Genomic DNA, 16,604 nt, shown 5'->3' on the forward strand with positions numbered 1-16,604 from the left:
ACAGAAACACTGACGAAAGTGAAGAAACTCATACAGATTTGGAACAACATGAGGAAGAGCAAATGAAGACAAAATTAACACCAATCTGAAATGGTTTTGCTCCGCCTTTCAAAATTCTTAAACTGAAAGAATATTAAGGCTGAAATGAAAGCACACGTTTCAGACAACCTGCGTCTGTAGACAGCAAAACAAGTTTCCAGCATCAAAACCTGTATCTTGAAGTTCGTTTTTTGACAGGTAAGATTAATATCTAATATAGCCCTTTAAGTCTGTATTGTAATAGTTTTGATATATTGTGGAAATTACTTAACGTATTATTTCATTTTTAATTAAAATATGGATTTTTAAAATACATATCTATCATGTTATTTAGTTTAGAATTATTATTGCATTTAAAAAAAATCTCTTTTTCCATTTTTGTATCTTATAATTTGCACTGTAACTTTAGCATGCATGTTTATTTTGGGGAAATTATGGTCATGAACTGCCTTCATGACATAAAGTGCCTTAATCTTTATTAAATTAGTATAGTCACATAACTGACAAATAAACAAATAAAGGAAATCATTAAAACAAATAACATATTAAAGTGACAGTCACAATTTCTTTAATAATTAACATAACTTAAACTTTTTTTTTTTTTTGGCACAAATAATACAATATATGTAACGTGTGATCGCAATATAAACATTTGCAACAAGGAATCATTTAAGGAAGCAGACTTTAATTAGAAATACTCTGGATAACAGGATAAACTCAGAATGCAACCACTTAACATTAATGAGAATGGACAGCAAATAAGGGAAAACTCAGGGAGAATTGTTTTATTCATTATAAATTGCATTTCCTGTCTTTTAACTTTGTAAGATGTGATACTACAGTTGTGTAGTAATATAATCAAGCACTGCATGTGTAAAATAAATAAATAAATAAATAAAAAAAATAAAAAAAACTTCTTTCCTTACATGCATACCCGTTCCCACATAATACAACAACTCCCTCTAGTGGGCATTTACCATTCAACATTGTTAAGATTCATCAGATGAGAAACAAGAGGCGGAGGAAGCCAAGCGAGAAACAACAACAACCCAAAAAAAAGGGACAAAACGAGTTCTTTCTGTCAGGACTTTAGAATTTGAAATGAAAAGTTGATTTAAAAAAAATAATAATAATAATGTTGTAGACCTGTTTTTAATTAAGTTGTTTTTCAAATAAATGTTTCGGAGTCAGTGATATCAGATTGTTTGCATTTTTTCTAATTACTTACCCTGTAACTACATGAAACAAGAGTGTAACAAGCACCACTTTAATTTACGGCCCGCAATGTCATACTTACCCTGTAACTACAGGAAACAAAAGTATATTTCCCCATGTATTAAAAAAAGATTGCAATAGTTCTTTCTACTTGCCTTGAAACAATTTAATCAGTGCACTTTCTCGCTAAATTGCTCCCAAACGTAAGATTGTTTATCATAATATAAGTACCCCTTAGTTCTAAAATACTTACAGTATAAATAATTAGTTATTTTCCTGGTTGTTACCCCTTTATTCCCAAGACTTTACATATTGTTCCCCTATACTTACACGTACTTACTTTATAGGTATACTATAATTACCGAGAGTTACGCTGTAAATTCGTTGTAATTATGCAGTACTTTCTGGGCTGTAATCTAAAGCGTTACCGTGGTTCCTTATCACAACTGATCAAGATGGCCAAAAGATTCGCTGCTCAGAGGGCCTTGCAGTTGATTTTGGAAGAGAGAGAAGCTTTTGATGATGTAGAGAGGAAGATGTTTCAGAATGTGTACATCTACATCATGGTGTACAGTGTGTGGTCATTGATAATGTGTTCTGATATATGTTCTTTACAGAAAATGAGCCAAGGCCAATGAGTTTGAAAAAAAATAATTAATCATATAATTTTTATTTTGATAAAAAATGAAAACGGGTCCCACAGACCCGAACACCATACAAGGGTTAAATAATTAAAACCAGAATAACTGACATAGCAACACTGAATCATTTGACTAATTAATCAAATTTAAAGAATGTAGACCATTTCTTTCTTTCTTCCTTTTTTTTTATGTAATATTGAAATTTCATATTATTTTACAATAGAAAAACCTAGACAACTTAGGTTATGTCCCATAATTATATACTTTAATTATTTAACCATGTTAATATTACTTATTTCCTATACAGAATAAAAATGGACAAAGACCTAATGCAAAATCTGTGTTTAAATCTGGTCTTGCTGGGAAGAACAGGAGTTGGGAAGAGTTCATCAGGAAACACAATACTGGGACGAGAAGCTTTCACCTCAGATAACAGCTCCACTTCTGTCATACACAATGTATCTGTCGAAATCGGTAATATTTGTCGATTGCCGATCAAAGTTTATGACACACCGGGATTGTCTGATACAGAGTTGAGTAAGGAAGATCTTTGGAAATATGAAGAAATTCTTCGGCAATGTGAATCGGGCCTGTGTGCGTTTCTGCTGGTTCTCCAGGCAGACGTATTCACTGAAGAAGATCAAGAAGCTCTGGAGAAGATTGAGGAGCTTTTGGGAGCAAAGCGTATACAAAACACTTGGATTCTCTTTACAAGAGGAGATGCACTTGAAGAAGAAAACAAGACCATAAGTACAGTCATCAAAGAAACGGCATACTTGAAGAACCTTGCTCAGAAATATGAGGGCAGATACCATGTGTTCAACAACAAGCATATAAGAAAACTTGATGATCAAGTGAAGTCTCTGATATCTAAAGTTTTCCACAGGAACTTAGAAAATCGTAAGTGTATTTATGTTTATTCACATTTACCATGATGGAAGTAAGCCGGGCACACACTGTATGTATGATATGTAATAGTACTTTACAATTGTTGCTTGTCAGACTGTACAAACATGATCATGTCACACTGTGGGATCTCAGCTGTCATTAATGTCAGACTGTATGACAGTAAAGACACGTTAGAAACAGATGCTTGCAAGAAACCCACTCACATTTGGTGACTGTGAGCTGCATTACACGTAGGACTTAAATGGTGGCTAACAAAGAAATCTGTGGTATAAATTGGCTTGTTTTGAAGACAATTTGACAGACATTAAAGAAGTTGTCACATTGCAGTACTGTACACCAAATCTTCTGACACTGCCAAAATTTCATCTAAGGTAAAATTTTAACACAAATGGTCATTAATCTGCTGTTGGTGAATATGTCAATCTAACAATCAGAGACTACAGATTTTAACCTAGGATCAGAGGAATCTTTTAGGATTTGTAAAATTTGCCTCAGATGGCCAAATTGTGGCCAAAATCGTACATTGTGCACCTGGCTTTAGGCTTCCTTGCCCGTTAATTATGTTGATTCTTTCCTGTCACGAAATCTGAAGCTTTTCCAGAAAAGACTCAACACATTCTCATTCACAGCTCATCAGATATTGATTCCTGGTCAGGATCCCTCCTCACTTTTTAGCCTCAGGGTACACCTTCAACGTTATGCCACTGCTTTCAGTGAGAATCCTTTGGCATCATACACAGACGTGATGGGCATGAGAATAGGTCTAACTAGGCATACTAGAAATATTCAGGCAGGAGTATTCAAAGTATGAATATTTATACACTTTCAAATGTTTTATACTTTTTTTATATATAAATATAAAATGTATACTTTTACATGTACACAAAGAATTGCATGCATCTTATTCTGATGCATAAGGCAAACACTGAAAGCAAAGTACTGTGCACATCAAAAAATTATGCTAAAGGGGTAGCCTGAACATTAAAATGTGATGCCCAGGGATCCTGACCAAGCGTCAACATGTGACGAGTTCGGAGTGAGAATGTATTGGGAAGATTATCAGTATAGGATAACCTTTCATTTTTGACATCAGTAAAAAAAAATTGTTTAAACTTGTAAAAATGTAACAAAACAAAACAGGCTATGGCAGGGGTGCCATATTCTGTTCCTGGAGATCTACCTTCCTGCAGATTTCAGCTTCAACCTTGATCAAACACAATTGAACCAGCCAATTAAGATAATCCTGAAAACTTGTTAATTATAGACCAGTATGTTTTATCAGGGATGGACTAAACTCTGCAGGCAGGTAGATCCCTGTGATGATTTTAAGCAGCAGTGATATTGTCTCCATTACTAGGCAACATATTTATTATTTAATTTGTAGAATATCAGTATGTTAAATGTTATGTTATTAAAGTTTCTACAGTATTAAAGACAGTCATGTGAAAAGAAAGTGCACCCTCTTGGCAGGTCTTGAGCAACAACTCATGCCATATTACACCATGTCAATTATTTATTTAACACAAATAAAGCTAAAATTGAGAAGCCATATGTAAAAAAAAAACAAAAAAAAACAAAGTTTATTTCAAGATATTGCTGCTAAAGGTACAAGCTATTGAATAATTAGTGAAGTGACGTGATGGCCAAGTATGGTAACCCGTACTCTGAATTTGTGCTCTGCATTTAACCCATCCAAGTGAGTAGTGAACACACACTCCAAACCATGAACACACACACCTTAATTTCCATCAAAATCTGCCACACACACACATACAAACACATATGCACATGCACACACACACACTCATCGTTATAGTCAATGAAGGCTAACTCATCCTCACTCTCATCACATGGAAGAGTTAACTCTGCGCTCCTATTGCCCTTTAAGCGAAATATTGCTATTCATTTTCTGAAAATAATAAATCATTTTGTTATTTATTCATAAATAGAACTGTATCAACCCTGGATGCAACATAAAGTACACAAAGAGTGTACAAAAATAAAGTGTATAGAATTTATAAAAGAAAAAGGGGACTGTAGAGACTAAAACACTGCTGCTACAGTGCTGGCTGCAAGACGAGAGAGATGAGGTGCTTCTCAATATCCCTCCTTGTTTCCTCACTCCTCCATCCTCAATCATCTGACCCGGAAACCGATCAAGCTCAGCCATCTTGAAGGACATCTCAATTCTCTAATTGCACCGCGAGGAGGCAAGGATCGAGGAGTGAGGAAGCTTTCCGAGGAGTTATGAGCGAGGATACACAGGTGTATCCTTTGCGGAAGTCTTTCTCGTTGAGAAACGTGACGCACGTATACATTCTCCTCCCCCTCGGTATTTTCTACATTTTTCTATTTGGATTTAGAAAAAAAAAAAATCTGTATTTACTTTTTAAAAATCTTAATTTAACATCTTGCCTAATGTTGTCCTACAAATATTGTGTTTATATTGAAAGCTATTAATACAATAGGAAATGTAACCATGTAGTTTGGCACACTAATAGGCCTACAGTATGTGCAAAAAAGAGAAAGTTACTTTACATTCTAACATAGTAACATTACAATCTAAAAATAAAAGTAATGCTTTTTAACCCCTTCAGACCTGAATTATGTTCCACTGAGCAAAAAAAAAATTATCCACTTGATATTTGCTCATCTTTAATGTATAAATGAGTCTAAAAAAGATTTTTTTTCATGTCCACTACAATGGACATCAGGGCTTAAGCAACAAAAAAATTGTCATATTTTAACCATACAGTTCTTATGGGCTAGAGTTAAAACACAATGACACACTGTAACAAAGAGCAATGCAATAAGAATGTAGAGAAAATGTAAGATGATAAGATGAATTCTCAAAAAACTTGTTTTAGTATTTTTGTTGTTTGCAGTGGGTGAATGGGAATGTGTGTATGTGGGTGTGTTGTGTGTACTTGCTGTTTTTGATAAATATGATTGTGCAACGTGATCTGCAACGTGATCTCATGAGAATACGTGTGTATTTTTACGTAAAGTGTGGTTCTACCACACGTACATTTACTTACGTTTTCATACACACAAAAACGTACAACATTGACGTATTTAGAGGACTAAAACGTAAAAATACTTACGTATTAACAGCAATAAAAACGTAAATCATGTAACGTAAAGTGTGAATGTATATGAATTCCCATGTATTAATATTAAAATCGTGGCTTTAATGATTTAATGTTGTTTTTAGTCGAATTTATTGAAAGCAGTTCACTCATCTACTTAACATTTCTGTTCGTGACTTGTGCTGCTCGTTTCGGAGGATTGCATAATGTTAAACAAGACTACAGTTTAAAACCTTATGAATAAATTTTCTGTAATTGTTTAACCATTTTGTAATATTTAGTTTGTTTGCTGTGCGACACAGAAGGCGTTTTCTCCTATGCAGTGACTGACAATACAACCATAAGATACACCAAAACACAACATAAATTCACAAATCACATCCAATTTTATTTGTTCGCTGTACTCCAAATCTTTAGAATCCATATGTTTGTAAGGAACAGATCCAAATTCAGCCCTTTATCCATCGATCTTCATCTTCATTCTCAGCAACAGCGACCGTCACAGTCAAAGCTCGCGCTCGTTATGATTCAAATTTGAAAGTAGCGCCACCCTCGAGAAGCGTTACGACATGGTTTACGGCACTGATATCAAACGCTCATTGGTTCTCACCTTCGTCACAGATTGCGACATGCCGTGTTTCAGTGGATTGACATTTGAAATGAGTGCGCGCCTTCACGGAGAGAAGCCGGATTCATCATATTTTCATGGATTAATAAGTTAAATTCTGCTCTGTACCCTATAAAAAACTATTACCGCCAGAGAGGACTGTGACTGGAACTCATCATCATTTGAACTACTTTTGGTACCACTTTTGACATTTTCGTAAAAAATAAATTATTGTGATTATGCGTGTTTGTCTGTCATTCTTTTATTTATATTAGTAGGTAGTTTAAAGAAATGGTTATGGGTAGGTTTAGGGGTAGGTGTAGGATTAGTGGCTCAAAATATCGTTTTAATGTTATATTTTTACTAAAATTGTCATTTTCCTACACATGTCTGCCCATTATGTTTTATTCTTTTAACATTCTGTATAAAATGGGTAGGTTTAGGTTCGGGATGGGGTTTAGGGATCTTACATTTATCTACAAAACGATAAAAGGGAAATTGTACATATATCTTTAAGACATGATCAGATTCGTAAATATTTTACGTTTTTTCGCTGTAAAAAACTTAAGTATTTTTACGTTTTAGTGCCATAATTACGTAAATATTGTACGTTTTAGCACCTTTCTAAACGTACAAAAATGTACGTTTTGTGTCTTTGAAAGTTACGTATTAATACCTACGTATTAACAATGAGACCGATTGTGTGCATATAGCATCAGTGTGTGTGTGTGTGTTGCAGTGTATGCACTCATTTCACATTTGCTATTTCTGTTTTTCACTAAAACGAATGAAAAACTGAATGACAGCTTATGATCACAACATAGAAGACAAAATCAGAAAAAAAAAATAATAATAATAATTTGATTAAGACATAATGTCCATTGTGATGGACATCAAAATTAAAAAAAAAAATCCTGTGTTCTTCAGCTCTGAAAGATTTTCAAATTAATTTTGAATATTATCACTTGATATTATTAAGATTATAATAGGTGCAAGTTGATGATGCCATGAACATAGATCTTCATATAAAACATAAAAAAGGAGCTCCTCCTCCTCCTGTCTAGTTGGTTAGCCATGCCTGTCTTTTGTGATGCCTGAAGCACAATCAGATTAAGTTATGGGTCATTCTTACATTGTGATTGGTAGATCAGGGACCAATCAGTGACCAGGCAGTACTTATTTTATAAAAACATTAAATCTTATTGGTTTAAACCAAAATCCATGTGATGTCCATTCCAATGGACGCAGGGTCTGAAGGGGTTAAAGCAGAATTTAAATTCACTAGACTAAAAATTAAAATAAAAAAGCACAGACTAATTAGCTATATATTTATACATATTATTAGTTGCTGCTATCATAAAAATACACTTGTAGGTTTAAAATTCTACATATGGCACATTTATTATTCAACAACAAAATTTCATCATTTTATCAAAATGTATATTTTAGTCAGAATTATGGCGATCCCATTACACTTGATTCAGTTCCTCCATCCTCAAGTCTTCCTTGCATCCTTCCCTCGCATCCTGAAGGGGTGGAGCTAAGACGCGAGGAAAGGAAACGAGGATGCACAAATAAGAATTGAGAAGCACCCAGAGAGTGAGAGCATGGCTGCATCCGAAAACTGGAAAATGCTGCCTTCTGAGGACACATTTCAAGGTAGGAAGGCATCAAGGCACGTCCGAATCCAATGTTAGCTTCACTTCTTGTCTCCTGAGATACCTTCATCTGATCTTTTTTTGAAGGAAGCATAGATATATCCTTAGCTGCCTTTGATATCCCACAATCCTGTGCTTTCCATTCTGTGACAGTTGAGCTAGAAAAATAAAGATGGCGTCCGAAAGTTGCGTTTGCTGCTCAAGTTTGTGTATAAATTTACGATTTTGACCAACATATTTCAATTTTGATATCATTTCTACTGAGAAATTACTACTGTAGTAATTAAATATTTGTTTAGTTCTCACCAAAGCTCGCGCTAGTTTGCAGTAGATCATTAAACTGTTACGCTGCCTCAGAAGTCTGTCCGAAATCAGTTTCGTGAGGTGCCTTCATGCAAAAACGCTGTCGTACAAGTCATTCTCTTATAAGGCAGTAAGGCAGCAAGACAGCTACCTAGGTTTTCGGACGCAGCCCATGTGTCCTATATTTAAAATGGCTCCCTTCAGGTGACACTGATTAACCAGTTGATTTCAGGTGAGCTACCAAGATGCAATGAAACACACTAACCAAAGATGATGCGAAGAAAGTCCCCCTTGAGAAGAGATGTCTAGAAATGAAATGAAAATTTTCTTTCAGAATAAAAAGGAAATAAGTATAATTGTTGCCATATGGCAACTGTGTACCATTGAGGGATAACAGTGCGCTGACACATGGCCAAAGCAAAAACTGTTCACAACGTCCTATAGTGGTCTCGTTATAATGCCTAATGAAAAAAGAAAAAAAAAAAAATAGAAAAACCATTTTTTTATATGGAAAAAAAAAATGTTTTTTTTTTTTTTTTTTTTTGAAAAAGGAACATCTAATAGCAGTGACCGTCTCAAATAACCTGCGTCCACAACAGGAGTTAGCACAGTCAAGTTCACGTGAGCATTAGTGTCCTTTTGTGCAGATGTGATTGTAGGCTATATATTCGATTAATCTATTATAGGATGCATTTGGTTGTGTTTATTAATCCTCTAGCACTGCAGGGTGTTTTTTATTCACAGTTTCAGCTCAAATGCAGTGCGTGATTTTATTGACTGACTGCGCTCTTCCCGTAATAAACGGGCAACTAAAGCACAATAATTCACAACATTCTATTACAATCCTGTTGTCATTAGAATGTAGGCGGAAGATTTACGCTGCACATCTTGCACTTAATTTTTCGTGATCAATGTGATTTCAGTCTTTACTGCACATTTTTGAAGCTATAACGAGACTTTAAATAAAACAGGTCTACTGTTAAAAAATATAGTAAAAAAAATAACACAGTTGCACTATTAATAATAGCATCAATGTTTTTGAAAAAGAAACATCTGACCATCTCAATTAACCCAGTTATTGTCAATAATATGGGGCATTGCAAGCTGAAACTAAAGAGTGAATGAACACCAGTCATAAAAACTGCAGCGCTATGCTAGCGGGTTAATCTCAAGCAAACACATCCTATATGAGATTAATCAGATATAGACAACATAAAAGTAATCTTAGAACTTAGATCTGCACAAAAGGACGCGAATGTGCTCATGAATTTGACTGTGCTAGACATGTGCAACTTGTGTTGTGGACGTGCTCTTCCCTATGACAAACATGTTATCATTATGTATGACAGATTATTGCTGCACATCTTGCACTTAACTGTGTTTCATGATCAAAGTGATTCAAGGCATCACTGCATGCTTTCAAATCCAATTTCAGCACAATTAAATACCTGTCTGTCATTAATCAAACAACAAAAGATGTTAAATAAATGTATACATGTTAAATAAACCTACTGTATCTGAAAATTTTTTTTTTAATTTTATTTACTATTGTTTTTGTAATTTGCTTCTTTGTTCTTTTATATAGCCTAAAAAAATACTTCAAATTAACTTAAACTTAAAATTTCTCATATTAGCCTATGCTCATATTGACCACCCCTTGCCCACCTGTACATACCAGCCGATATACAATGTAGTCTTGATTTGGGTGGTCACTATACATTTGAAAGTTTGAAAGAGTTTTAAATCTTCTAAATCAAGTAAAATGACTCAAAATCAAGTAATTTAAGCATGCCAAAGTAAACTTTAATCATATAAAATGGAATTTCCAGAAAGCAAAATTGTGGTTAGTGAAAATGCTGAGTGTTTAGTAACAGTGGCTGGTGAGCAAAAAAGTTAATGTCAAGCCCTGATTATAACCCTTTTCAGATTGATGGTAGCAACAATTGCTTCTCTAAGTTCATTGCTGATTCCTTTTCCTCCTCAGCAATTGTGTTAACACACGCATTAATGCTGCTATAGCAAACTGCAAAAACATCTGCTTTTAAAGAGGTGCTCACACTTGCTGATGATCAGTTAATCAAAGGAATATGATTAGAAGCACCTGACTGCTACTTATCCTCTTAATTACTATGCAAGCAGTAAGGGTGAACTTTCACATATGGCTTCTCTATAGTTTCTGCTAAATAAATAATGATATGGTGTAATATGCATGTGTCGTATAATTCAAAGAGGATGTACTCTCTTTTTCACATGAAGTTTTTTTTCACAATGTAGTTTGCACAATATCCATGTACAAAGTAGATGGTATAAGTGTGATCTGCTTTCCCCCCTCCCCCCCCCCCCAAAATACAGTGCCAGAAAGACAAAGAACTTCAGTCAACATCCCCAACAGTCCTGTCAACCATAATTTAACCAGAAGAATCGTGCTGTTGGGTAAAAGTGGAGTTGGGAAGAGTGCAGCTGCAAACACAATACTGGGACAGAATATGTTTGAATCTACAGTTGGCTCAATTTCCGTGACCCGTGAATCTTTGGTGAAACACGCCACTGTTTCTGGCAGGAAAGTGTCTGTAGTTGATACTCCTGGATTTTTTGACACACACATGAGCTCTGAGCAGTTAATGATTGAGATAGTGAGAAGTGTTTACATATCCAGTCCTGGGCCTCATGCTTTTCTCATTGTGTTTCCTGTGAATAGATTCACTGAGCAGGAGGAAGAGATTCCTCAAATCATTGAGATGTTGTTTGGTGAAGAAGTGTTGAAATACTCCATCATTCTCTTCACTCATGGAGATCAGATAGAAGGAAGGTCCATAAAAGAAATCATTGAGGAGAATGAAGCTTTAAGTCATCTAGTTGGTCAGTGTGGAGGCAGATTTCACATCTTCAATAATAAAGATCAGAATAACAGAGAGCAGGTGAATGATCTACTGCAGAAGATTGACACAATGATAGAGCAGAATGGAGGAGGACACTACAGTAATCAGATGTATGAAGATGCTTACAGATTCAGACAAGAGGAAAAGATTAAGAGATTAAGAGAGGAGACAGAGGAGAGAGTCAGAGCAGAGATACAGCGTGAGATCAATGAGAGACAAGAACAAGAGGAGAACCAAAGACAAGAGGAAATTGAGAGACTGAGAAAGCAGACAGAGCAAAAAATCAGAGCAGAGATACAGTGTGAGAACAATGTAAGAAAACAACAAGAGGAGATTCAAAGACAAGAGGAGATTGAGAGAGTGAGGAGGCAGACAGAGGAGAGAATCAGAGCAGAGTGTGAAGCTCAAATGATGTCTGAAATGGAAAGACTTAAAGAGGAAAGACAGAGGGAGGAAGAGGAGAGAAAACAACAAGAGGAGAAACAAAGACAAGAAGAGATTGAGAGAGTGAGAAAAGAGACAGAGGAGAGAATCAGAGCAGAGTGTGAAGCTCAAATGATGTCTGAAATGGAAAGACTTAAAGAGGAAAGACAGAGGGAGGAAGAGGAGAGAAAACAACAAGAGGAGAAACAAAGACAAGAGGAGATTGAGAGAGTGAGAAAAGAGACAGAGGAGAGAATCAGAGCAGAGTGTGAAGTTCAAATGATGTCTGAAATGGAAAGACTTAAAGAGGAAAGACAGAGGGAGGAAGAGGAGAGAAAACAACAAGAGGAGAAACAAAGACAAGAAGAGATTGAAAGAGTGAGGAGGCAGACAGAGGAGAGAGTCAGAGCAGAGATACAGCGTGAGAATAATGATAGACAACGAGAGAACCAAAATACACCAGAGTGTGAAGAAGGAAGTGGATTTAAGAAGTTTTTTTCCAAGTATTGGAAACACTTTTTAATGGGCATTGCAGCTGGTGCTATAATTGGTGGACCTGTTGGTGGAATTGTTGGTGGAATTGTTGGTGGAGTTATAGCCTTAATTGTTGATAAAAGGCAGGGGCGTCACTAATGGGTGGAAAAAATGTTGTAATATCATGAAAGATAATATTAATGCCAACCACAACATAGGTTGAATGTAATGAGTCAGAAGATACAAAGAAGAATTTAATTAACTTTTGATCAGAATTTTGAGTTTCTGTAAGTTATCTACAGTCATTTATCTTTGTGGTCTATAACATGAATTGGTGATTTTTGATGATTTGTTGAGTTAATTTTATTTGTCAGTTAACACTGTTAAGAATCTAAGAACAGAAAACCTTCACTTTACTATTCAAATCAAATCAAATCAGATCATATCTGTGCATTATACAGCATGTACTTCTAAATATAAATTGATTTCTTTCAAAAATAAATAAAACTTCTAGGGGTGTGCAATAGAGCCAATACCTATACCTGTTCCAATCTCAAATTAGAAACCTGTTTTAAATGTCATTATGTTCACTTTATAATTTTCATTTAACAGATATACCTTGTATAACTTAAAAAAAAAAAAAAAAAAAAAAAATATATATATATATATATATATATATATTTGTTTTTATTATAATTACAATTAAGGAATTTGTTTAGCTAGGGAAGTAAGCCTGTCGAAACAATCACATATATAAAACTCTGTAGCTGATTAGAGAACATGGAAGCTGAAAGAAAATATTCAGTGGTTGACTAACCAGTGTGTGACAAGTGCCTGCAACATAGGTTGGAGTAATGGAACAGTCTCTAGTTTAGTGGAGAACAGAATAAATACTGGCAGTAAATAAATCACAGAATCAATGTAAGGAAAATGCTTATTTTGTAATTCAGCAGTCACATAAAAGACATGAACTATAATTTGAAACAAAAGAATAAAATTGATACACAAAATATTAATTCTTTGTGTTGTCTTTTTTTCCCTCTTATTCTATTAATATTTGAAATATTTTTCCTTTTCAAAGAATTCAATGTATTTTATCTCTGTTTACATAGACTGAAGGAATAATGCCGCAAATAAATTTGCCTGTAATAATGCCTGTAAATTTCTTCTTGTAAATACCTCTTGTAGTAAATCTGGCAAATCTTTCAGGGGAAAGGGAAAGGACTAAACAAAGTTAATTAGGACTCACCTTGTTCTCCCTCGGTAGAAATCGCGTTCCGGGCGGAGAAATGGGAACGCGGGGGCACCACGATCCGCCCGCAAAGGGCACTTTCACTTTTGCGATCAAAGGTCTCTAATCCCTCTGTCAGATCCATTTGTGAACCCCACGAGTGAAGCCGCCGCTCTGCCTCGGCAGAAGCGGGACTCAAGCCCTCCCGCCCCCCTTGTGCACGCCACTGGTCATGCATGTTTCATGACAGTTTCAAAGTGAAATATCCAGTGAGTGGCGCTAAAAGCGTGTTTAGTTTTTTTTTTTTCCGGAACAGATGAACGTAAATATGGCAACGTTTTATTACGCTGGAGTTTGTACGTATCGCCGCAGTTCTGATATGTCCGGTGAGTGGCGCTAAAAGCTTTTCACGTTTAATAACGTACACCTACACTAAACCCTGAACCTATCCAATAGTGTTAACAAAAGCATGTGACCAAAGAAAAAAAAAAAAAAAATGTAACCATGGCATTTTACCTTGTTTTTGAACTTGTCTTTGAGCTCTTTTAACGTGACTCGTACACTAGCTCTTCATTTCGCAAGTACAATTCTGTAGCAACTGAGCTACCGAGCAAGCTTGTTACATCAGTAAAACTGAACATGTGGAGCTGGGTAAGTGATGCAAACACCACAATATATTTGTTTACAAATCATGCACTATGGTAAAAATGTGTTTTGAGGTCATACCATTATTGTGCAAGAAGCCACTTAAGAATAAGACTTTTTTTAATCCATAATCTGCCCATAGGTGTAATATATGGGTGGGACGGGTGGCTATTATGGGATCTCCTTCAATGCTTTCAGAATCTCTACTTTTTAAAATAATTTTGTTTCTGTATTTCTGTATTTTTAAAATCTATTTTTATATTTTATATATAAAAATATATATCACATAGGCTTATTTTAATGACAATATATTTATTGAACAAAAATGATTTCTTTTATGTATCAAAATAAACAGAAAATAGTACAAACTTTGCTAAACCGAGTCATTATTAAAAACATATTATTTTAGCTAAAGTATTTGTATGAATACAGTGTGCCTTTTACCCCATGCTGGGGGGCCTTTTACCCCATGTGTGGCGAAATGTATTAATGTTATTTAATGAATACAATTAATAAAACATGAATTTAAGAAAAAAATAATAATAAAAACAAGTAGGCCTAGCCTATTTGTTTAAATATTGTTTTTTATTTATTTTTTCTATGTTGATCATGGAAAGAGAACAGCATGAGTAAGATGCGCTATGTCGGGAGACATTGAATGGGCCAGACATGATTTTGACCACTTTATTAAGTTTTGTTTTGTAGAAAGCCTTTATTTAAAATGAATTTCGTTTTGTATAAATTGTATCTTAATTTTAATCAATGTTTCATCAACCAATATAAATAAGAAGCAAATAGCCTATAGCAGACAAAATAGGCCTAATCATGACATGGAGGCGCCGGCGCAATCGCCTTTGTTGCACATGAAATGGGTGCAACAAAGGTGAAATTGTTCCTCATAAATGAACCGAAAATCAGGAACTGTGTGAGTGAGTCCAAGAATCGCACAGGTTTTAGCCAGATTGAAAACACGACTTGCTGGCCCTCCAAAACAATGCTGATCCTCCTCATTGCAGACAAAAATGCTCAGAAGGCTATGTGCTGAGATATTGCTGCGCATCTCCATTCTCACACTATGAAATATTTAATTTATCTTGAAAATCTTTCCAGCATTATAATGTTGATTTGTTTAAGGTTTTAACAAATGTAGGTACAAATGCATCCATGTGCGTTTCTCAAAAGCATCGTAAATTGCATATTCGCTGTCATTTTAGCAATCGTAGCACCAATTAGAAATAATGATCTCTACGATCAACTCACGATGCTTTTGAGAAACGCAGCCCAGAACAGTAACTGTTCTTGATACTTCTTTTGTACTCCTGGATGAGGTCATCCTATTCACCCAGCAACTGACCAAGTGACAGGTGACACCGTCTCCCCAGCTAACAGTTTTTGGTTGCCAGAACGTTCCCTGAACGTTAATTTTTGGTTCCCAGAATGTTAGTTTTTGGTTCCCAAAACTTTCTTTTTTAAATTTTGTTTTTGGTTAGCCAGGAAAGATTTCTAAATGGAAATATAATAATATATGTATTTTTAATAACGTTATTATTTTGGGATTGCACATTTCAAATGAGTTCTAATGGATATTATAGCAGCTGGATGTTGTCTTTCGATGGCCTTTGAATATGTTTATCATATAAAAAAAAAAAAAGTAGTAAAAAAAATTACTACGATGTTCTATTTTCTAATATTGACAACACTGAAACACCAAATTCTACAATATTTTAATAGATAAACAAAACAAGGTTGGTATCGTAAAAATCAGCTCGCAAAAAAAGATTAGGGTGTTTTGTTGTTGTTGTTGTTGTTTCTTTATAGCAAATACACTCTTTCAACCTATTGCCAATAGCGGACCACGAACCAGCGATCGATGCGGAACAAGCAGGCTATCAACTGCTACTACATGATATGTTGCACAACTTTTAAACACTATCTCGCTTCTGTTATATGGACGATTCCTCGTTTTGGAAATATTACTTGAAGCTAGTGTTCTGTTTTTTTTTTTTTTGTTTGTTTTTTTTTACAAAGTATCTGGGTAATAAAGTTGAATATACATAGAATGGGTAGGTAGGTCTATTGCTGAACATGAAATCTTAGCAATTACATTAAGATAAAGAGGTGCGATATTTAATTAATGTTGTTGGATGAAAATATCCACAAAGTTATAGGCTATTGTACATAAATATATCCTATCAGTTCATATGATTTCCTTTGGCTAAAATGACCCGTGCTGAATTGGTCTGGTCTGACTCAGTTTACCATTGATTGGGTGAAAACCATTCAAACCTACTGGAAATCATGGGCGTGACTCATTATATTATAAGCAAAATGCCGTAAAAGAGGCGCGTTCTGTGCAACCAAAACGGCGTTTTTTACGGCGTCATATGGTAAGATGGACGGCGTAAAAAGCGGCGCTTTTCATGCACACTAAATCTCCGTTAAATACAGCGTCATTGACGGATTTTCGCACGTTTTTTACGGCGTTTGTTTT

At 35.1% G+C, this 16,604-nt stretch overlaps 3 protein-coding genes across 8 annotated transcripts in view; 2 read left to right on the forward strand and 1 right to left on the reverse strand.

The window, feature by feature from the left end:
* Positions 1 to 16,604, reverse strand: part of LOC127509865 (putative leucine-rich repeat-containing protein DDB_G0290503) — a 427,110-nt gene that overhangs the window by 328,549 nt on the left and 81,957 nt on the right. The window lies entirely within an intron of this gene.
* Positions 1 to 16,604, forward strand: part of LOC127509969 (DLA class I histocompatibility antigen, A9/A9 alpha chain-like) — a 421,940-nt gene that overhangs the window by 307,022 nt on the left and 98,314 nt on the right. The window lies entirely within an intron of this gene.
* Positions 99 to 13,253, forward strand: LOC127509900 (GTPase IMAP family member 8-like). The gene is made up of 3 exons (XM_051889219.1): positions 99 to 237; positions 2,203 to 2,795; positions 10,814 to 13,253. Exons 2-3 carry the CDS (start codon positions 2,210 to 2,212, stop codon positions 12,394 to 12,396), a joined length of 2,169 nt encoding a protein of 722 aa, XP_051745179.1. The 5' UTR covers positions 99 to 237; positions 2,203 to 2,209; the 3' UTR covers positions 12,397 to 13,253.

Source organism: Ctenopharyngodon idella, chromosome 3 (genome assembly GCF_019924925.1).
Source record: "Ctenopharyngodon idella isolate HZGC_01 chromosome 3, HZGC01, whole genome shotgun sequence".
Lineage (NCBI taxonomy): Eukaryota > Metazoa > Chordata > Actinopteri > Cypriniformes > Xenocyprididae > Ctenopharyngodon > Ctenopharyngodon idella.

Coding starts and splice junctions, on each gene's coding strand:
- LOC127509900 (XM_051889219.1), top strand. CDS start 2,210: ATGGACAAAGACCTAATGCAAAATCTGTGTTTAAATCTGGTCTTGCTG. Junction 2,796..10,813: donor CCACAGGAACTTAGAAAATC/GTAAGTGTATTT, acceptor CCCAAAATACAG/TGCCAGAAAGACAAAGAACT.